At 43.9% G+C, this 22,807-nt stretch overlaps 1 protein-coding gene across 2 annotated transcripts in view; it reads right to left on the reverse strand.

Annotated features, from left to right (window-relative positions):
- Scp2 (sterol carrier protein 2) overlaps positions 1-22,807 on the reverse strand; it is an 89,331-nt gene that overhangs the window by 21,638 nt on the left and 44,886 nt on the right. For both annotated transcript variants that reach the window (XM_028888562.2, XM_037202786.1), the window contains exons 11-13: positions 21,104-21,211; positions 15,559-15,712; positions 5,953-6,055 (exon numbers count right to left, since the gene is read on the reverse strand). In XM_028888562.2, the coding sequence (XP_028744395.1) occupies positions 5,953-6,055; positions 15,559-15,712; positions 21,104-21,211 (365 nt within the window). The remainder of the gene's footprint in view (positions 1-5,952; positions 6,056-15,558; positions 15,713-21,103; positions 21,212-22,807) is intronic.

Genomic DNA, 22,807 nt, shown 5'->3' on the forward strand with positions numbered 1-22,807 from the left:
CGCCTGACTCTTCAAAGAACTAGCCAACTTTTTCTGAAGCAGTTACACCAATACTCCAACCCTACCAGCCGAGAGAGTAGGGTCAAATTTCTCTATGTCCTCGTCACTGACTGTTACCTCGTTAGTCAGTCCGCTGGGCGTGTTAGTCTTTTTCTTATAGAGAAAATTATCCTTCCTTATTACTTCTTTCTTATCACCCTCCAGCCTACCAGAAAGCAAGCACCACAGGTCTTACAGCAAAGTAGCTGATCTAGAGTATTCAGTCTGCACCCACTTTCCTCAGTAGTCATGGGTACGTTTCCCCTCAGTCCTAAAGATTGAAAACCTCTAGCCAGGTTTCTTCTAGATGCGTCTGCCTGCTTGCACAGTGCCTCGCAGACCTGCCAGGAGCAGACAGCACTGAGTTACATACAGCAGGGAAACCCAGCAAGGATTTAGAAGTTCTACCTTCCAAATGCCCACGGGATCCCTGTGGTCTCACTAACCCTCCCCTGAAACAGATGTGAGCTGACCGTTTCCAAAACCACCTGACCCTCTTCTCACAAACCCGGAACGCTTTCACAACATTTTCATTTGGAACGGGAGTGAAAGTGGGTAAGAGTTGAAAGAGAGGAAAAAAAATGCAGTTGCAAAACTGGAGACCATTATTACCAAGCAGTCCTAAGTGCCTCTCACGGGAGGAAAAGCTCTTTCTGAGCGGGGTGAATGTCGGGGAGCCGGGCTGCTGCAAGCGAACAGGACAAAAACTGAGGACGAAATTCCAAGAACACCAGTGGAGTACTGCTAAGAAAGACAAAGACGGAAACACAACCTCTTGCTAGGTTGCCTCCACTAAGTGGAAAATGCATTAATTGACAAAGAGTCCGGACTCGCGCTTTCCAGCGCTGCAAACACTGAGGAACCCGACAATCGTGGGAAGGCCCGGACAGACAGGGATAAGTTAGGAAGGAGTTCAGAATTAGAGAGGGCAGGAGAGGCCCAAGCTTGCACAGCTCAAAGCACAGTGCAAAACTGAACCAGCACCTCTTTGTTAACCCCGGTAAGGCAGTCCTCCACGGTGGATCCATGGCCGACCTCAGACTCCACAGTAGGTAATCTCTGACCCAATCTTCTATTTGACCTTTGAACTAAGTCCTCACAGAGGACTTATTTTACAGTGGACACTCAATAATGAAAGGCATTCAAAACACAGTAGGGAGCTATCATTTTCTGACTCAGCTGGCAAAGATTTTTATACAATAAGCCAATATAGTATTGGAGAAGGTGCAGAGAAAAAAGCAATTATTCTCTTGAATTGTTAGTAAGACTGCAAATTATAATCCTCTTTCTGGTGGGAGTCTGGCAAGCTAGACTAAAATGTAAAATGCACACACTTAACTACCCAATTCTGCCCTTAATTATTTACACTACTTAGTACTTGAAGCACAAGAGGAAATTTACAACAGCAATGTTGCACTTGCAAAATTGAATATAATCTGATAGTCATCCTAAGAGGCCAATTAATAAGTCATGGCACATATGTGCAAACAAGTACAATGTGCTAAAAAGCATGCTAAGGACCTATACACACGGCCACGAAGCATCCTACGGACGAAAACAGAATGAAGTCATCGCCCACGATGGCAGCCTGGTGGTCCTGCAGCTCCGGGTCCCGGTGCCATGCCTGGGGCCACGCCCCTGGCTCTGCTCCAGCCCCGGAAGGCCCTAGGGAATGCTGGTCCTTTCACAAGGCACACTAGCCACAGTACAGTCAGATGTTAAGAAGTCCTCAGACCTACAGTAAGGGACTTAGACGATGTGCTCACCTTTCCCTCTGTGGCTTTAACCGGAGTGGAATGCCAGCCTAAAGGCCCTGACTCCTTTTGTTTAGTTCAGCCCATTTTAATCACCTTCTCAGATGTGTGCTCTGAACTGTGGCTGCGACTGTAACTGTGTCTGCTTGGTCTAAAATCTAAAGTCAATAGTGAGATCCCAAAAGACTTCACATTTCAAACAATGAAATAAATACCTAATCTTGCCTAAGAGTACCTCTTTTTGATTGCTTTCAGGTGACTTTTATCTATCAAGAACTAATTATGGGGGAGCTGGAGAGATGGCTCAGCTGATAAGAGCACTGGTTGCTCTTCCAGAGGTCTTGGGTTCAATTCCCAGCACCCACATGGTGGCTCACAACCATCTGTAACTATAATCTCATGGCACCCAATGCCTTCTTCTGGTGTGCAGACATACATGCAGAAAAAACACTCATATACACAAAATAAATAAATAAATCTTTAAAAAACAAAAACAAAAAAAACACTTGTTTTTGTAGAGGACCTGGGTTTGATTTTCAGCACCCACATGGCAGCTCACACTCATACATACACACACACACACACACACACACACACACACACACAAAGTATAATTCCAGTTCATGCTGGCAAAATACCCATACACATAAAATAAAAAAATCTAAAATAAATTTTTAAAAAGAACTAATTGCGGGACGGCAGTGGCACACGCCTTTAATCCCAGCACTCAGGAGGCAGAGCCAGGCAGGTCTCTGTGAGTTCGAGGCCAGCCTGGTCTACAGAGTGAGTTCCAGGACAAAGAAACCCTGTCTTGAAAAACCAAAAAAAAAAAAAAAAAAAAAGAAAAGAAAAAGAACTAATTATGATACATAAAAATAGATTTTCATGTATAGTGCAATAAACCCAACATGTATCATACAGGACCATGTAAAATTCTAAGTTTATACACAGGATGACAAGTAGAATGTTCACTATGCTAACATTTTAATGAACTCTAAGTGGTACAATTGGGAAAATTTGACATTTTTCTTTTTTTTAAAAGATTTATTTATTTGGTTTTACTTTTTAAAAAATAATATATTGTTAATGAATTTAGATATGATAGATTTGTTAATTATTTACTTATTTTATATGCATCTGGTGTTTTGCCTGCATATATGTCTGTGTGAGGGTGTCAGATTCTAATATGTATACACTGCACATGTGCCTGGTGCCTGGAGAGGACAGAAGAGGGCACTGGATCCCCTGGAACTGGAGTTACCCACAGTTTCAAGTCATTATGTGGGTGCTGGGAACCCAATACCCATCCTTCGCAAGAGCAGACAGGGCTTTTTTTTTTTTTTTTTTTTTTTGGTTTTTCGAGACAGGGTTTCTCTGTGTAGCTTTGTGCCTTTTCTGGAACTCACTTGGTAGCTCAGGCTGGCCTCGAACTCAGAGATCCGCCTGCCTCTGCCTCCTGAGTGCTGGGATTAAAGGTGTGCGCCACCACCGCCCAGCTCAGACAGTGCTCTTAATTGCTGAACCATCTCTGAAGCTACCTAAAATTTTTTTCTTTTTTATGTGTTCCTATATAATGTGAACTTTAAAAATTAGAATTCTTTTTTGCAAGAAGGGAGCAGCAAATAAAAAAAGACTTTGAAATCTGCAAACTAAAAGCTGGGTAAGGTGGTGTACACCTGTAATCCTAGCACACGGCATGGAGGCAGGAAGCGGAGGTCATCCTTGGTCATAAAGTTAGAAGTCAGCATGAACTATATGAGGCACAGTTCAAGGTGGGGGAAGCCAATAAATAATTCCATTATTAAAATAATTCTGAGGAAAGGGGGATGAGGACAAGAGAAACAACAAAACAAATTTTGTTTGAAAATGACATTATGAAACCTAATGTATATGATAATAAAAATAAATAGTAATAAAGAAGTCTGATGTCATGTAGACTTAAATTACGGGGTAAGGGAGAAACCTGGTGCTAGGGAAATTCCCAGGAATCCGCAAGGACGACTCCAGCTTAGACAACTGGCAATAGTGGAGAGGGTGCCTGAACTGGACTATTCAGTAATCAGACTGGTGAATACCCTAACTGTCATCATAGAGCCTGCATTCAGTAACTGATGGAAGCAGATGCAGAGATCCACAGCCAAGCACCAGGCCGAGCTCTGGGAGTCCAGTCAAAGAGAGGGAAGAGGGATTCTATGAGCAAGAGGGGTCAAGATCATGATGGGGAAATCTACAGAGACAACTGAACCAAGCTTGTAGAACTTGAACTCTAGACCGACAGGTGTGGAATCTGCATGGGACCGGACTAGGCTCTCTGCAAGTGGGAGACAGTTGTGTAGCTTGGTCTGTTTGAGGGAACCCTGGCAGTGGGATCAGGATCTATCCATAGTGCGTGAGCTGGAGCCCATTACCTATGGTCGGACGCCTTGTTCACCCTTGGGGAGGGGCTTGGTTCCTGCTGCAACTGAATTACCAGGCTGTGCTGACCCCCCATGGGACACTTTACCCTTTTGGAGGAGGGGATGAGGGGGAGGCTAGGGCGGAGCTGGAGGAGGAATAAGAGGGGGATCTGTGGTTGGTATGTAAAATGAATAAAAAAATTCTTTTAATTAAAAAAAGAGACATAAAGGAAGAATTGAGGAAATAAAAATTAAATTCATGTGCTGTGGGATGGTCTATATGTCAAATGTGTGCTGATTGGTCAATAAATAAAACACTGATTGGCCAGTGGCCAGGCAGGAAGTATAGGCGGGACTAACAGAGAGGAGAATGGAGAGAACAAGAAAGCGGAAGGAGACACTGCCAGCCGCCACCATGACAAGCAGCACGTGAAGATGCCAGTAAGCCACGAGCCACGTGGCAAGGTATAGATTTATAGAAATGGATTAATTTAAGATAAAAGAAGTAGATAACAAGAAGCCTGCCACGGCCATACGGTTTATAAGTAATATAAGCATCTGTGTGTTTATTTTATAAGTGGGCTACAGGACTGCTGGGACTTGGCAGGACCTGGAAAGAAGCTCTCCAGCTACATTCATGGATCACCTTAAAAAAAGAATTCCTGAAGCATCTTCAGCATAAGCATTATTAGACAATTTTCTTTTCAAAAGTGCTGATCAAATAGAAAGATAACCTTGAACACACTAGAGTTTTGCCAACAGGAATTTCCACATTCAATGCTCATGTGCACTGAAGTCTCAAGGGAGAGCAACTTTGTTTCCCAACTGTGTGTGTTTTCTTTATCTACCAAGTCCTATGACTATTATAAAAAAAAAAAAAAAAATACAGTTTGGAGGGAAAACTAAAATGCCAATTTAATACATTGCCATGATTGTTTTTCCTCTACTATGTTGGGTAGGAGCGATCAAGTGAGATACATAAAGAACTAAAATCATAAAAAAAAAATAATAATTAGTAAAAGAATTCTGATGTCCTGTAGACTTTATTATTTGAAATATCATTTGGGATGATTTTATATAAAACCTCTTTAATTCATAAGGAAATTATAAAGCTGAGTGTGGTATTACACTGTCAAATCCACTACTTCAGACCTGAGACAGAAGGACTATCGTGTGTTTGTGGCCAACAAACAATTTGTCTCAAAAAGACAAAAACAAAACAAAACAAAAAATGGTTATATCAAAATATGGCTTCTTACATCTGAACTATACCCATAACTGGATGTCTTCCTGACAAAGAATACTAAGATGAAAATGATCTTAAACATTATTTACTACAGTCTTTATATTCAAATCTGGAGATGTACGCTGGGCAGTGGTAGCACACATCTTTAATCCCGCACTTGGGAGTTAGAGGCTGGTGGATCTCTGTGAGTTCAAGGATAGCCTGGTCTACAGAGAGTTCCAGGACAGTCAGAGCTACACAGAGCAACTCTGCCTAAAAAAAAAAAAAAAAAAAAAAAAAAAAAAAAAAAAAAAAAAAAAAAAAAAAAAAAGAAAGAAAAGAAAAGAAACAAAACAAATCTGGAGATGTATACATTTCCAAAACTCAGTCTTACTAAAATTACAAAGAAGCTTTATGAGACACCCAGGGTTCTGAAACACAGACTATTTCAGCACATGACATGCAATTTCACCTTGAGCTACCAGCAGCATCAGGCGAGAGTATGCAGCGCCTCCCAGCCCCGGCTCTGGTCTCTCACCTCTTCAAGCTTCTTCTCAATCTCCTTAAAGACAAGATCTGCCTTGAATCCATCCCCCGCAGAGCTGGTGGGCGCAGCCTCGATCTGGGGTGCCCTGAAGGAGCTGCGGAAAGAATTAGGGTCAGCTCTGGGAGTCACAGAGGTACCTGGGTTTCCAACATTTCTGTAACTTTCAAAAGGCCCAAGAATGGAGATGTTGCAACTCTGACCTAAAGAAAATCTTCAGCAAGTATATAAAACAATTACCCAATTCTCATCCCACAACATATATTTAGTTCTTACTGGGTGAAACAACCCTCATGAAACTTACATGCCAGAGAGATCATTAACAAAACAGAAAGTATACGGTCACCTGGCAAACACACAGCAGCTAAGTGTCTAGAGAGAGGGGACATCTATGTCAGGCATGACACTGTAGACACTGGTCACAGAGAGCCCTCTAGGGAGGGGGTAATATTTACATTACATTTTCAACCGCTAAATGAACCAGCCCTGCAAAGAGTTTTGGTGGGGAAGCCAATGCTAGCCTGAAGGAACTTAGGTATAAAGGTGGAAAGGAAACACAGGGAAGCTAAAGGAGTCCCCAGGCTGCCATGGCTACAGCAGAGGAGAAAGGCAGGCTGTGAGAAACCAAAGGGCTGAGACCAGAACGAGGCCTCCTAGGCCTTAGGTAGTGGTTTTTGTTTCTTTGGTTTCCTTTTTGTCTGTTTATCCATTTACTTGTAGTCCTGGGGATGGCATCCAGACTCTTGGGCATGCTAGCCAAGCACTCTGCTACTAAAGTGCCCCCAGCCCCTAACATTTCAGTTCTAAGGGTTAGCATGTAGCTCAGTGTAGAGCATGCACTTAGCATGCGTAAGAACCCTCATCACAAAAACAAAAACCAGACAAACAAACCAACCCCCACCACCGAGTTTCAGTTTTAAGCATACCCAAATCACTGGAGCATGACCTAATTTATGTCTGAAAAGGAAATCTAGCTAGAAAATGGACCTTAAAGGGACAAGCCAGGAGACAGGGACATCAATGGAGATAGGATGGGAATCAGAGCCAATTACAGGGAAGTGGATGAGGCAGAGGGGCCCAGGCAAGGCTGGACTGGAGAGCCACCTTTACCTGTGACAGGAGATGATGTGTTTGCAGACACATTGCTGATACCCAGGAGACAGCCACTGAAAATGGCCTCGTGTGGCAACAGCAACGTATCTCTCTCTCTCTCTCTCTCTCTTTTTTTAAGATTTACTTATTTATTGTGTATACAGGGTTCTGTCTGCATGTGTCCCTGCAGGCCAGAAGAGGGCACCAGATCTCATTACAGGTGGTTGTGAGCCACCATGTGGTTGCTGGGAATTGAACTCAGGACCTCTGGAAGAGCAGTCAGTGCTCTCAACAGTTGAGCCATCTCTCCAGTCCAGCACCACAGTTCTTAACGCTGCTAAGGGCCTCTTCCATTCACAAGCAGTGGATTCTGGGCAAATGACTGACGTTATCCACTGCACAATGGGAGGGAGGGGAGACAGTGTCAGTGAGTGCAGAAGTCGTGGAAAACAGTATTAGCCATGAACGTGGTAGGCTCCAGGACCCCAAGAGTTAGGTCTGAGGGAGCAGTCAGCTTTCTTCTGCCAGCTGTCAGATAATTGCCGACTGACCAGCGCAGACTGGTGAAGGCAGGGGAGCCCAGATGTCTGGGGGGGGGGGGGCGCGCGCAGTGCGCGCGCGCACGCACGGCACATCTACTCCCACCTCCCTCCTCCCGCCCTGCTCCTCTCCCCACCGCAAATACACGTCTCTCTTTCTTCTTCTTTCTGTTTCTTATCATCTGTCTGTCTATCTTCCTACCTATCTACATCTATCTATCTATCTATCTATCTATCTATCTATCTATCTATCTATCATCTCTCTGTGGGAACTGAACCCAGGACCACGTACATGCTAAGCAGGACTTAACAGTGAGCTACGCTCCCTTCCCTCTTTCAGTCATTTCATAACTATCTAAGCTGGTATGGTGGCATATGCCTGGAATCCCAGTACTTTGGAGATAGTCTGGAGGGTTGAGTTCAAGGCCAACCTTGGCTACAAAGTGAGTTTCAAGCTAACCTGGGCTACCTATTAAGACCTTGTCTCAGAAAAAAAGAACTAGCTGGGCCTAGTGGTGCATGCTTCTGATCCCAGTATCCAAGAGACAGGAGCAGGCAGAATCTCTGGCCAGCCTAGTCTACATAGGGAATTCCAGGAATACATAGTAGGACCTGTTTGAAAGAAAAAGAAAGCAAGCAAAGGAAGGAAAGAAGAAATGAATGAATGGAGGAAGGAAGGGAGGAAGGGAACCAAACACCAGCCATTAAAACCCATTAGCAACATTCAGTGATTGCCTGCAACATGCAAGGCCATAGTGTTCAAGGAATGTTCTGAGCGGTAAGGTCCAGCTACTACCTTATTAGAGCAAGGAGGGGATCTGCCTCCCTAAAGGCTAAGCTGCCGAGATCTCAAGGGCAACAAGCTGGTATGATCAGAGTGACCAGCACAGCACATGGGGAGAAAGTGACATGGCATGAAGGAGGGGAACTGGACAGAAGACACAAAGCTAGGAATCTGGGAACCACAGAGAGCGGCGGTGAAGCAGAGGGGTGTGTCTTGACAATCCTCCCAACAGTGTGCAGAACAATTCAGAGGGGACATGAAAACAGGTGGAGAGAATGGAGGCTGCTGCAGTGGTCTGGGTATAAGTGACGGTGGCCTGGACTGTGGGCTCAGTCTGCTAATGGAAGTGAAGAGAAGGAAACAGATTCAAAACAAAGAACAGAACCGACAGACTTTGTTGCTGGGGTGAGTGAGGGACACGGGAAGAGGGCAGAGACTGCCTTGGGAGTTTGGGGGTGACTGGGAATGACAGTGCACTCAGGTGAAGAAGAGTGGGCTGGGAGCACAGAGGACTGGATCTACCTGAAATCAGCTGGAGTCTGTGAGGGCAGAGGCAGGAGGACAGGAGAGTCCAGAACACACAGACCCAGGCTGGAGATCAAGTGAGATAATAACCATCAGCAGAATCAAAAGTGTTGGAATCCTGGAATGAACCACAGAGAACACAAGGCAGGGCAATGGCCCTTGGGAACCAATGAGAATTCATTCAGAAATCAGGCAAAGTGTCACAGAAGCCTGGAGCCAAGAAAGTACAGGAGGTAAGAGTCCATTATGTCAAACACGGCCAAGAAAAGGGTCAAGGACCTACGGGCATGTGACAACACTAACCTGCTTTCTGAGACACCCACATATGGAACAGTAAATTGAATCCACCCCTGGAGCAGTGACAGCTGGGAAGGGTAAATAAAGCTTGTTTGGAGTGGGATAAAAATGGAGTCTTTGGCCGGGCGATGGTGGCGCAGGCCTTTAAACCCAGCACTGGGGAGGCAGAGCCAGGCGGATCTCTGTGAGTTCGAGGCCAGCCTGGTCTACAGAGTGAGATCCAGGACAGGCACCAAAACTACACAGAGAAACCCTGTCTCAAAAAAAAAAAAAAAAAAAAAAAAAAAAAAAAAAAAAGGAATCTTTGGGTAATCTCTTACAGAAATGCAGCATTTCCTTTTGGGTATAAGCGTAAAACAGTCCTATAAATCTGTAAGATCTTCTCCAATATTTTAAGTGTGTGAAGATCTACAGGACACAGCCAGATACAGCAGTGCACACTTGTAACCTCAGCACTTGGGAGGTAGAGGCAGGAGGATGGAAAGCTGAAGATCATCTTCAGGTACACAGCAAATTCATAGCCATACTGGGCTTCATGAGACCATGTCTCAAACATGAAACAACAAAACCCCACATCACACATGCTTCATCACCTGAACCACACGTAACTACGCAGTTCAGTTCAGTCAGATGTTAAATATTCTCGGAATGCTGAGTAGTTATCAGCACCATGTAGCTCTGTAACCCTTACATCTTATAAAACTGAAGCTCTGGAGCTGGAGAGAAGACTCAGCAGTTAAGAGCACTGGCTGCTCTTGCGGAGGACCCAGGTTCTAGTTCCAGAACCCACATGGTGACTCACAACCATCTGTAACTCCAATGCACTCTGCAGGCAATGCATAAGTGTGGTTCACAAACGTACATTCAGACAAAACAGACATATACATAAAATAAATGAATGAGTCTTGAGAAAAATATTGTCTCGTGTGGTAGTACATGCCTTTAATCCCAACACTTCAGAGACATAGGCAGCTAAATCTCTGAGTTTAAGGCCACCCTGGGCCACAGCAAGCTCCATGCCAGCCAGGGGCTACATAGTGAAACCCTGCTTTAAATCAATCAGCCTGGCTTTTAACCTTTAATCACCAATGTGTCCTTTTCTAAGATAGACACTTGTTGACTCTATCTGGTAAAACAACTGATCCTGGCAGCCCAAAATGTACAAAGTATCTTGACTATGTGGCAGGTCCAATCCTGGCAGCCCAAAAAATGTACAAAGTATCTTGACTACGTGGCACGTCCAGACATATTTCCAAAGGTCAAGGTCTCCCTTGTTTGAAAAAGCTCATCACTAATTAACCAACTTAGATTATCTAGATTAAAAAAAGTTAACACGAAAAATACTGCCAATATTTTCTGAACATCCTTTCTTGATACACACCCTGTTTAAAAGAAACTGAACAATACCTTAAACTCAGATATCTCTCATACAGAAGATGTTTCTCCTGATTTCCTTTTGTTTTATTGTTTACTTTTTTTGTCTTGCCATGTTGCCCAGGCTAGCTCAAGTGATCTTGCCCTCAGCCTCCCAAGTCCTGGGAATACAGGTGTATGCATGCCATTGTGCCTAGAATCTCATAACTTCTTTTGATACAAAATTTTAGTAGAAACTAAGTTGTGATTGGTTTTTATTTGACTCTGGTAAATACAAGTTTACTGGAATAAGTCTAGCAGTGCATAAAGTTGGAAGGGGCTTAAAGATTAATTTAAAGAATATTCTAGTTTGTGTTTGGGTTCCCACCAGATATATGGCAAGTTTCACTGTAAGGCCTTCACAGGCTCTGTATCCACAACGTCACAGACTGGGAGTAAAGAGAGGTAAATGAAACAGGAACTTTATACTGGGATGGTGGCAAAGACCTTACTTCTTAATCTGAAACTTCCCTTAGCTCAACTGTTTTAACTCTGACCTCCAATTTATCTGCAGTGAGTTCGGTACTACCTACCACGTGGGGTTTTTACACAAAGGAGTGGGGTGCAGACGCACTGCTTGGTGAGGAAGCCCTTTACCAGCACCCACAAAACAGGCCCTGGGTTTAATACCCAGCACAGCAGGAAATAAAAATAAAATGTTAACACAAAGCACCTAGTGTGTTCATGGCACATGCCAGGCCTTTTTAAAGAACCCTTACAATTCGACAATAACCCACTTTTGCCTAAGGCTCCAACTAGGATACAGAAATGGGGAGTAAGCAGCCCAGAAAATGATGTTCAGAAAATGACTGACTATGGAGGAGACACAAGCCAAAACTGTGAGGTGTCACTTCCCATGCAAAGGACTGCTAAGTAAAGACAAGCATGACAAGAGTAAGGAGAGGCCCCCACACAAATGGGGTATTAGTCAGCCCTCAAAAGGATGAAGCTCCTTGGAAATGCTATGTTAAATCAAAGAAGCCAGTCATGAGAGAATAATACCAGATGACTTCCTTTATATGAAAAATGCAGAGTAGGCAAAGAGACGGAGTGGGTGACCAGCTGGCAGACTACCAATGAGACAGACTGGAAGTGAAAGCATTTGGGATTTGTGTTTGGGGAGTCGGGGATAATGAGAATGTTCTAAAAACTGATCATGGTAAGGATAATCCTGTAAATCACTGAACTGCGCAGCATGGAAAGTGTGTCTTAATAGTTTCAAATCATTTCTAAAAGGGGCACAGTTATTCTTAGTATTTGAGATGCATACAAAAGTCCTCCAATTCAGTCATTCAGTCTCAAACCATAGGTAACGGGTCGTGGCTTGCTTGTTCTGGTTGGAGAGGGCCCTGCAATGCACGACCTCACTGAGGAGTAAAGGTCACAAACAATCAGCAAGGCCCTCTGACCTCCGAGCTGGCGGAGGAGCCCACACGCCAGGACAGATGTGCAGCCTCAAGAGCTGGGAGTTAAAAGAAACCTCTTCAGGATATGGTGGCAAGCGCAAGCAGATCCTCCTCGACCGAGCTGTGGGCTGTGACAAGGGGATCGTTCCCATTTTCTACTAAAAAGTCAAGTTTGTTTTTTCCAAACTCCTGAGGGATAGCACAAACTCAATAAATGATTTCAACCACTCAGCCAGGGGAAGGAACCTGAGGCCCAGGGAAGAAGGGAGGCAGGTGCTGGGGAATAAACTCATGGTTCACCCAACGCCTGCAGCCTGTGGCAGGCACACTTTGGAAGTCTCCTGAACTCTGAAGTAGATACCTTCAATATTTTCTAAGTGACAAAAAGGTTCACAGGCTCAAAACAGGTGATGAAAAGGTGAGCAGGGTGCTCTTTCTGGTCCCCTCTCCCTTGGTCTGGAGAACGACAGACAGACAGACAGACAGACAACAACAACAAAGCCCTCACACAACTAAAATGACACTGTCTACAGATGGTATTTAACTAGTTTTCTAAATTCCTATTCCAACTGCTAAAAACTGGTGGCTATGTGAGTACAGAGACACATAAATCACATCATATTGTCCCTAAATTTCTATGTAAAAACTAATGTAAAAAGCTATGTTAAAAAAAAAAAAAAAACTATGTGAAAAGCTAAACTAATGCAAGTATGTGTCCACTGTGTCACCTGAGAAGGCCTCGGAGTGGCAAGAATGAGCACCTAGCTAGCAGATGTATAAGGTGTCTCAGCATCATTCTCCACTAAAGGAAACCACGATTCCTTGGAGAAATGACTGATGTTAGGGATGGGACATGGAAAATGCAAGAGGGGCTGGAGAGATGGACCTGAACTTGGTTCCCTGAACCTACATCATGCAGCTTACAACCACCTACAATTCAAGCTCCAGGGAATCTGGTACCGTCACTCACCTGCATATGCATGTCCAAACACACACACACACACACACACACACACACACACACATAAATATTAAAAAATTTAAAAAGAAAGTACAAGAAGAGGTTGGACTATCTTCTTGAGCCAGAAAATAGGGAAAGAAAGTACTACAAAGAATCATGGGACACAAGTGTCACCTTGAGTGGGTTTCCCACTGGCCAAACCAGGGGCATTCTGAGCACCAAAATAAGTGATAGTAAAGTAGTGTGACCCCATGGATAATACAAGGACTCGTGATTTCATACAGTGTATAGGAACTCATTTAAAAACAGGAGAGGAGGGAAAGTCTTTTTCTTAAAGCAGAATATCAGTTAGTAAATACAGAAGGGAAAGTTAGAAAAAACATTAATGGGTACTAAAATTAAAGGAGTGCCCAGTTGTTTGGCTTTTTTATGAACTTACTGACATTCGTATAAAGAGCAAACAGCAGAGGCAGAAAACAGAGCGGGGCTGCGAGGAGAAGGTTGGAACAAGGACTGATGAAAGGTACATAGAGAACTAAAGAGTTGGGCATGGTGGCGCATGCCTTACTCCCAGCACTTGGGAGGTAGACAGGCGGATCTCTGTGAGTTCGAGGCCAGTCTGGTCTTCACAGTGAGTTCCAGGAGAGCCAAAGCCACATATGGAGCCGCTGTCTCAGAAGAAAAGGAGGAGAAGGAGGACTAGAGGACTAGGGAAGCAAGCCACAGAATCATTCTGAATCTTTTTTTTTTTTTTCAGGAGCCGGGTTTGTTTGTTTGTTTGTTTTTTGAGACAGGGTTTCTCTGTGTAGTCCTGGCTGTCCTGGAACTCACTCTGTAGACCAGACTGGTCTCGAACTCACAGTGCCTCTGCCTCCCGAGTGCTGGAATTAAAGGTGTGCACCACCGCCATCTGGCTCATTCTGTATCTTAACTTGTGGTTTACAAACTACACACCATCGGCATGTGAGAACTTGCAGGAATATATTAAGTTGAAGCAGGAAGATCACTGCCTCTAAAACAAAGTTAGCCTGGACTACCATGTGGGGCTGTCTCCAAAAAAAAAAAAAAATCTGTGGACAAACTTCCTAATTTTATTCTCAAGAAAATGAAGTATCTATTCCAATCATACCATCTGTGTTGGCTTTTCATAGCTTGACTTTTACTAAGGGGTTTCAACTACAAGAGTAAACTGGGTGGTATTCCAAGGTGGTCAGCACAGAAGGGATAACTCAGATTTAGGAAGAACAAGATTCAACCTCCTTTGTTTGATTCAAAAGCATTTACTCACTATGAGGAAGACCCTAGGGGCAGGAAAAGCCACAACTTTAATTAAGCCTCAAGAGACCAGCACTGGAGTAGGACCTAAGGACCACAAAAAGCTGTGGTCATCTGAAAGGAGATAGTCTTTGAGATGGGTCTTAACATTGGAAACAAAAATAAAATTCTGAGCAGAGAAAGAAGAGTGAGATCATGGAGAGGAAAAACACCCAAAGTCTGTAAAAGTAAAGACTGCAATGGAGTCTGTAAGAGTGCCCTATCCTTTGTAGAACAAAGTGTATGAATAAATGATTAAGCAATTACCAAGAATTTCAAGAGAAACAGAACCCATTAGTGTTAGGAAGCTACAGTGTGGTTAAAGACTTTTAAGGATGGAAAATACAGTCAAGGATAATCAATTCATTCGGCTCAAAACACAGCCTGACCTCAACGCAGACCCTGAGGTATACCAGCACACACAAAAGCAAAGAAAAAAGCCCCCACTGCAGGAGGCGGGCAGATGTGTGAGTTCAAGGCCAGCCTGGTCTACAGCATGAGTTTCTGGACAGTCAGAGCTACACAGAGAAACCCTGTTTCAATGAAACAAAACAAAACAAAAGGCTCATCATGAAAAGGAATAATTAAAGCAAGAAGAAAAGAAAAATAGACTGCGGACTAGGCAAGATTCGCTGGTGTTTGGTAACAGAGGCAGGCAGCCAGTGCAGGGAAGGACAGGAAGACTCAAAAGAGGGTGGACATACTCTGGAACTAGTTACAGAAGGTGGGTGGAAACCAAGCACAGAGAGGAAAGCTGGGCCTTGGGAAAGGAGGCGCAACCCTGAGAGGCTGCAAGGAAGTTAAGGGGTCCGAGAGGGCTGGGACAGGCACCTGAAGGGGCAGGCCCTGCACGAGAGGAAGAAAGTAAGACGCGCGAGGAGTTCGAGCAGCAATGAGGGCCTGGTTCAGAAACGTGCCTGCCAGGGTCCACGGGCACATGTATTCGGTCGCTTTCTCCGAACCACTCCAGCAACCCGAGAGGCCAAAGGAGATCGCCAGCCGTGGGAAAGAAAACCAAAGGGAGACTTGTCTGGATTCCGCAGGCGTGTGGGTCAGCATTCCTGCTTCGCTGCCTCCTTCCGAACATAATTTCCCTGAGGCTGACTGCGCTTAAAAACTAAGTCTTAGCTTTTAAAGTCCTATTAGAGAAGTAAGGTCATGCTTTCCCTTACATGCTTAATCAGATTGTGGATTCGTTTAAATACGCAAGCGTCACTTACTGTGGACACTCCGAAGGACAGAAGTGACACAACACGAAATGCCACTTACCCGGCAGCTTCAGGAAAGCCCATCCTGTAGAGTGTAACAACCACAGCTCCTCCGATGCCTAAATTGTGCTGCAGAGCCACCTTTGCCCCGGGAACCTGCCTCTTTCCGGCTTCGCCTCTCAGTTGCCAGCAGAGCTCCGCGCACTGAGCCAGACCTGGCGAGTCGAGCACAGAGCGTCCCGGGCCGCGTTAGAGCCAAGTCTCCGCCCACCCGCCCCACGCGAGCCGCTAGTCGGGACTTCCCGCCAAAGCCAGCCTTGGGCATTTAAAGCCCAAGGTTCGGCGGCTAGTTCCCACGCTAAGAGATCTAGCATTTAAAAAAGAAATCGTGACATACTCGCACTCTTTCTTCAACTCATTCTTTTCTGGCATGTGAAAATCGAAAACACGGCATCTAGCTGATGGATCGATCATGGTGGCGCACACCTTTCATGCCAGCACTCCGGAGGCAGAGGCAGGTGGATCTCTGTGAGTTCAAGGCCAGCGTGTTCTACATATCGAGTTCTATGACAACCAGAGCGACACAGTGAGTCTCTAATGTTAACTCACTTAGTTCTTTTGAGATGGGAGCATTGTGAAAAGCAAAGAAGAAGACTGAACTGAGCTCTGGAGAGGAACTAGGAAGATGTAGGTGACATCAAGTGGGAAATGGAAAAACTGGGTAGGAGAAGGGGTTCAAATTGGAGAGAGGAGAAGGAGAAAATACAGATGGAGAGGGAGGGATCTGTAACACTAAGAATGTCTAAAATAGTCATAGGGAATCATATAACTTTATATTTACCTAAAAATACCTATAGTACATGTTAAGTGTCTGTGTATACACACCACACACACACACACACACACACACACACACACACACACACACACACACTTATTGTTTAAATGAAGTTATACCACTTGGGATGATAAAGCCTCTCCCAAGAGCCATAGACTATCTAACAAAACAAACCCAGTGCCAGGCATGAGAAACCTCCCTTTGAATTGCTGGTCAGGGGAGTTCAGGAGACTCCCAAAACAACGAAGGCCTTGTTGCCCTTAGTGTCATCCCAGAAGTCAGAGGTGAGTGCCTATTGCTAGAGACAGCACACAGGACACAGGACTCAGAGGAGCTGAGCTGGATTGAACCCAAAGCCTCCTTCCCGAGAACTACCTTTCATCCTACCAGAAGGTGCTGTGCAAGCTGGAAATAAAAGGGGGATGAGAAGTCAACAGTCCTACACGCCTGTGGTGCCTATGAACCACAAAATGACCAGCACCGCAAGACATCCCTGAAGGTGCAGTAGTGACTCATATCTTGATGGCCATCAACTGCTGTCTAATTAGACTTAAGGCCCACTCTGAGAGGAAGGAAATCTCACCAGTGGCTGGTGAGGTCATGTATCTTAAGAAAGACTATTGCCCCCACTTCCTGAACCAATATAATGCCTAACTGCATTCTAAATACTTATCCTCCTACCCAGAGAGAAGTAGAGCTCTCGACTCTCAGAGTTCTCTTGCTCCGCTCACATTCCTACCCTCACCTTGAAACACTTCAAAGTCAATCTGAAGACCTCCGTCAGTAAAAGCACTTGCCACACAAGCTGGAGGACCAGAGTTTGGTCGCCAGAACCCACATGAAAAACAGACAAAACCCGGATGTGGTAGTGCACGCCCGCAATCCCAGGGCTAGGGAGGCGAAGGAAGAAGGACCCCGGGGTTCCCGGGCCAGCCAGCCTGTCCCACTTGGTAAACCCCCAGCCAGTGTCTCCCACAAGCACATGCGCTCATGTGCACCCACACACATAGATGTACACATACACCTGTACATGTACACACCACACATCCACACACATGAATGAACAACAGAGCTAAGAAATGATACTACAGTATGTTTGTGTCTACCTTCAAAATATTTTAAAACTAAGTGCATTCTATCTATGTTCCTGCCTGTTTTGGGTTGGCTTTTTAGTACCCCTGGAAGACAACTGTGCTGGTTAATTTATTTATTTTTAAAAATTATCATTATTATTTTATTGTCAACTTGACACATGCTAGAACCATCTGGGAAGAGGGAACCACTATTGAGAAAATTAGATTTAGCCTGAGGCAAGGGGGCGGGCAGCTGGCTCACTGTGGACAGAGCCATTCCTGGCCAGTGGTCCTGGTTTAAATAAAGAAGCTGAGTGAGCCATGGAGAGCAAGCCAGCAAGCAGTGCTCCTCCACGATCCATGCTAAGTTCTGGCCTCCGGGTTGGACTGTGGCATGGAAGCATAAGATCAAATAAACCCTTTCCCCCCTAGGCTGCTTTTGGTCATGGTGTTTATCTCAGCAATAGGAAGCAGACTAGGACAACTGAATGGCATGGCAAATTTGGCAAAATTGTCAAATTTGGTAGGAAAATCCAATGTTAACAAGATGGAAGAAAAAGACATATTTTCCCCACTCTATGGTTGGGCATGGATGCTGGTATAATTTTCTTTGGAAGAAAGTTTGGTAAGCTGGACAAATTTGTAAGTGTGTATCTTTGACACATCTGGAATGAATCCTACGGGTGTGTACAAGCATGCTTAGTGCAACCTGTTTGTGAGAATAAACTAACACAACCCAGATGTCTGTCAATAAGGGATTTTTTATTTATTTTTTATTTTTTTATTTTTTACAGTAAGAATACTATGTGGGTGTTAAAAAGAATAAAGAGGCTGGGTGAGGAGAGGTGGCGCATGCTTATAACCCTAGCACCTTCCAGGCTAAGACAGGAGTTCAGGTCAGCCTCGGCTATATTGTGAGTTCAATGCCAGCCTCAACTAAACAGCAGATTTTGTCTCAAAAAAAGGTTAAAAGGATCTAAAGATAGGATAAAACAGCACTATACAATATATGCACTTACATAAATAAAAACCTGGGATATGGTTTTGTTTGATAGCAGAGTCTCACGTAACCCAGCCTAGCTTTTCTATATGGCCAAGGATGACCTTTTCCATGTGTGCATGCATGAGCACACACACATAATTAAAAATAAAAATAAACCTTACAAAAGTCTTATGTGAGGGGTATGGCACTACTGGAAGGCAGACTCTGGCAAGAGGAAGATGCATACTGCATATCCTGGAGCACCCATGACAGACGTTCATAAAGGAAAAATTCCATAGAAGAGAGGAAATAATAAAACTCTGCCAATCTTTTAAATGATCACAAAAAACCGAAGAAGAGATAAAAAGAACACCAATAGCAAGGTAGCACATCACACTAGAGTTACCTGTGAATGTGCAAGTCTGCCCACCTGGCCCTCCCTCATTTACTTTTTTTCTCGAAGAACTCAGCGCCTTCTGTATCCTAGACAAGTGTTCTACCACTGAGCTAACACGACAGCCCCTGAAATTTCCTTCTTCTCTCCTCCCCAATCCATCTAGCTTTTCTATTTTCTACAATGTTGTAAGCTTACAAAATCTGTGAAGTTTCTTGATGTTTGTTAGTTTTTTGACACAGAGTACTCTAAGTAGCCCTGGCTGTCCTAGAACTCACTCTGTAGATCAGGATGGCCTCAAACTCAGAGATCCTCTTTCCTCTGACTCATGAGTGCTGCGATTAAAGGTGTGCGGTGGAATAATCTTTTTGAACACTGTGAAGATGTGTCATTCTGATTGGTTTAATAAAAAGCTGACCGGCCCATAGCTAGGCAGGATTTTCAGGCACACGGGACACCGGGAAGAAGAAGTGGGGAGTCAACAGCCAGATGGAGAAAAGCGGCAGGGGCAGAACAGAGGAAAGGTAATAAAGCCATAAGGCAAAAAGGAGATTGATAAAAATTGGTTAACTTAAGTTGTAAGAGCTAGTTAGTAATAAGCCTAAGCTATTGGCCCAGCATTCATAATTAATAATAAGCTCCATGTCATTACTGGGGAGCCTGTGGTCCTGACAAAAAGACCCAACTTCAAAGGTGTGCACCACCATGCTCAGCTGAAATTTGAGTTTTAAACAGAAATAAAACAAGGTTAACTGCTTTAATAAATACATTGCTTTAACTTCTCTATTGTGGGAACTGCAAGAAGTTAAAATATTCCATTAATCAACACATACAAGCTAATAAAGAGAAAACACAACTCATCTACCTTTACAGAAACAAACCACAGAAATTTACCACTAAGTTATTTTAGAAACTGCAATACTGAAGTTGTCATTTTTCAGCTAAAGACCTATGAGTCAAGGTGATTAATTTCTAACTGGTTAGAAGAATCACGTGGCCAGTAGACAGCAGACCCATAGTGAAATTTTTTTAAAATATATTTATTATGTATACAGTGTTCTGCATACATAATATACATGCATACATATTATGCATGCAGTGTTCTGCATGTGGCTTATAATAAGTTTTGGTTTTACTCAATCACTGGACAAGCTTCAGTGAAACATTTCACTATTAGGGTAAGAATTTGTACTGTATCAAGCAGGTAATAGAAGAAAATAATAATAATAGTAAACACATAGGGGGAAAAGGTTTATTTATTATGTATACAGTGTTCTGCCTGCATGCCAGAAGAGGGCACCAGATCTCATTATAGACGGTTGTGAGCCACCATGTGGTTGGTGGGAATTGAACTCAGGACCTCTGGAAGAACAGCCACTGCTCTTAACCTCTGAGCCATCTCTCCAGACCCATAGTGAAATTCTTATTTCATAATTTCTAGTCTGGTTTTCTCAAGAGAAGATGAGCTCCATGCATTGCTAACCAACATGTAATGTGCTCATCTGAAATAACCTTATCTGGTTAGTCTAGCAGCTCTGTTAGGAAACATCTTGCTAATTAAGTGCACTGCAGGTAAAGGGAAATCAAGTGACTGCAGTTAGAAGCATGGAAAGCTCCAGTCACAGGGATGGATGGGATGGAGGGATGACTCAGCGGTTAAGTTCATTGGCTGCTCTTCCAAAGAACCTAGGTTCAATTTCCAGCACCCATGCGGTAGTTCACAACTGTCTGTGACTCCTGTTCCAGGGGATCTGGTGTCCTCATGTAGGCAAAATCCCAATGTACATTAAAAAAAAAAAAGAAATATAAAATAAATCTTAAAAAAAGAAAGAGAGAAAACAAAGCTCTAGTCACACAGACAAACTGAATCATAGACGTCAGCCACTCACAGTGGCCCATACCTATAATCCCAGCATTTGGGAGGGGAGGGGCAGGCAGGGGGGGACTGCTGAAAGTTTAAGGTCATCCTGAACTATACAGTGAGTGAGGTCAAGCTGAGTTATAGAGTTATAGAGTTATAGAGAGACTGTCTTGAAAAATAAAAAGAAGAGCAAGATGGCTCATCAGATAAACACATACCACCAAGCTTGACGACCTCAGTTTAACTCCCAGGACCCACAGAGAATTGGAAAGAGAGAGCCGATTTTCTCAGACTGTCCTATGGTCTCCACATGTGTGTACTACAGACCATGAGTGTGCACTCTTAAATACACAATATATAAATAAATAAGTGTAAAAAGAATTAAAAACCAAATCAGGGTCTAAAGTATAATTTTGACAAAAACAACAGAAATTTCTGAGATCTGTATGTGTTGTTACCTGTCGCTCCCAGCGGGTGCCCCTTGGAAATGAGTCCCCCACTAGGGTTTACGACCCACTTTCCTCCATACGTGTTATCTCCTCTGTCAACCAGTGCTCCGCCTTGCCCTGTGGGAAGAAAAATCAACATTCACAAAAGTTAAAAACTAACATTAGACCGGGGGCATGTTTGCTTAACTTTTCCATATAGCCAAGGATTTCTTAATATAAACATTTCCTAAGAGCTTAATAATTTATTGCAAAGGCTTTCAAGTGTTGAGTAATGATATTGAGCAACAAAGACTTATCTTTCAAAAATGTTCTGCATGAAACAAAGCACTTACTCCTTGCTAACAGCCCTGTAGCTTCCAAGTTGACCCAACTGTTAACAGAGAGGCGGAAAAGAACCAATACTGTCAGAACAAATACTCTCCAACACTTTAATTGAAAATTATAGTTTCAAAATTCGTAAGTTTCCAAAATGCATTTATTTTCTCTCTGGTTTCAGCTGCATTACTGTGTAATATATATATATATATATTTTTTTTTTTTAATTAAAAAAAAAAAGAGCATTCTGATTGTGGTGGCACACACCTTTAATCCCAGCACTCAGAAAGCAGAGGCCGGCGATCTCTGAGTTTAAAGCCAGCCTGGTCTACAGAGTGAGTTCCAGGACAGCCAAGGCTTACACAGAGAAACCCTGTCTCAAAAAAACAAAACCAAAGAGGAGGACTAGAGGTGTGGCTGGGTGGTAGAGTGCTTACTTAGCATGCTCATGTTCTGGTGTTTGATTCCAGCACCACCAAAAACAAACAAAGAAAACAAAAACAAACAAACAAACAAACAAAAACTCACTTTCATGAAATTAAGAAAGACCAAAAACACTGTTGAACCATAAAAGGTTAAAAAAAAAAAAAAATTTCACAGTCACAGGAGTGGTGCACAGACCTATTATCATAGCACAGAGGCAGGCAGGTCTTTGTGTGTTCGAGGCTAACCTGGTCTACATATTGTGTTCTAGAACAGGCAGGGCTAGGTAGTGAAACCCTGTCTCAAACCAACCCCCCCCCCAAAAAAAAAAAACAACTACAAATTTATTTCATGTGCTTGGTGGCCTCCACATTACCTGTTAATGGTTTGTTTATTATTTGGTGGTGGTTACAAAATAAATACAAGTGCATGGATTATAGAAAATATTCTTCCAGATGCTTTTCTGATCAAATAATAAGATCTGAGAGCTCCAGATGTGCTGATAATGGTATGGGTGCTGTCCAGATGTCAGTACGAAGAGTGGCCACAGCACCGGGGAGAGAAGGAAGGCAAAGAGTTTGCGGCAGTGGGAACAAGGAGAGAGCCCTGGACAAACCACACGGGGCTCTGGACACAGGACCTGAGGGGAAAATGAACCTAGAGTGTTTGCAAAAGGAGGCTGGGGGAGAGAAGTCACAGCAAGAGGAGGCGGGGACGCCTGGGGAGAAGTAAGGAGACACCATTCGGCCTGCGCCTCTCTGTGAGTGAGAAAAGAGAGCAATCACATGGCCTGATCCCAACAATCACTCTGCTTTGGATCCAGCGAGGAGCCCGAAGGAGTCCAAGCCCACTGGGGACGCCGTGAGAGGACCACAACCTAGGAAGCCGCGCTGGCAGTGACCCAAGCCCACTGGGGACGCCGTGAGAGGACCACAACCTAGGAAACCGCGCTGGCAGTGACCCAAGCCCACTGGG

The sequence above is a fragment of the Peromyscus leucopus genome, chromosome 2, assembly GCF_004664715.2.
Source record: "Peromyscus leucopus breed LL Stock chromosome 2, UCI_PerLeu_2.1, whole genome shotgun sequence".
Classification (NCBI taxonomy): domain Eukaryota; kingdom Metazoa; phylum Chordata; class Mammalia; order Rodentia; family Cricetidae; genus Peromyscus; species Peromyscus leucopus.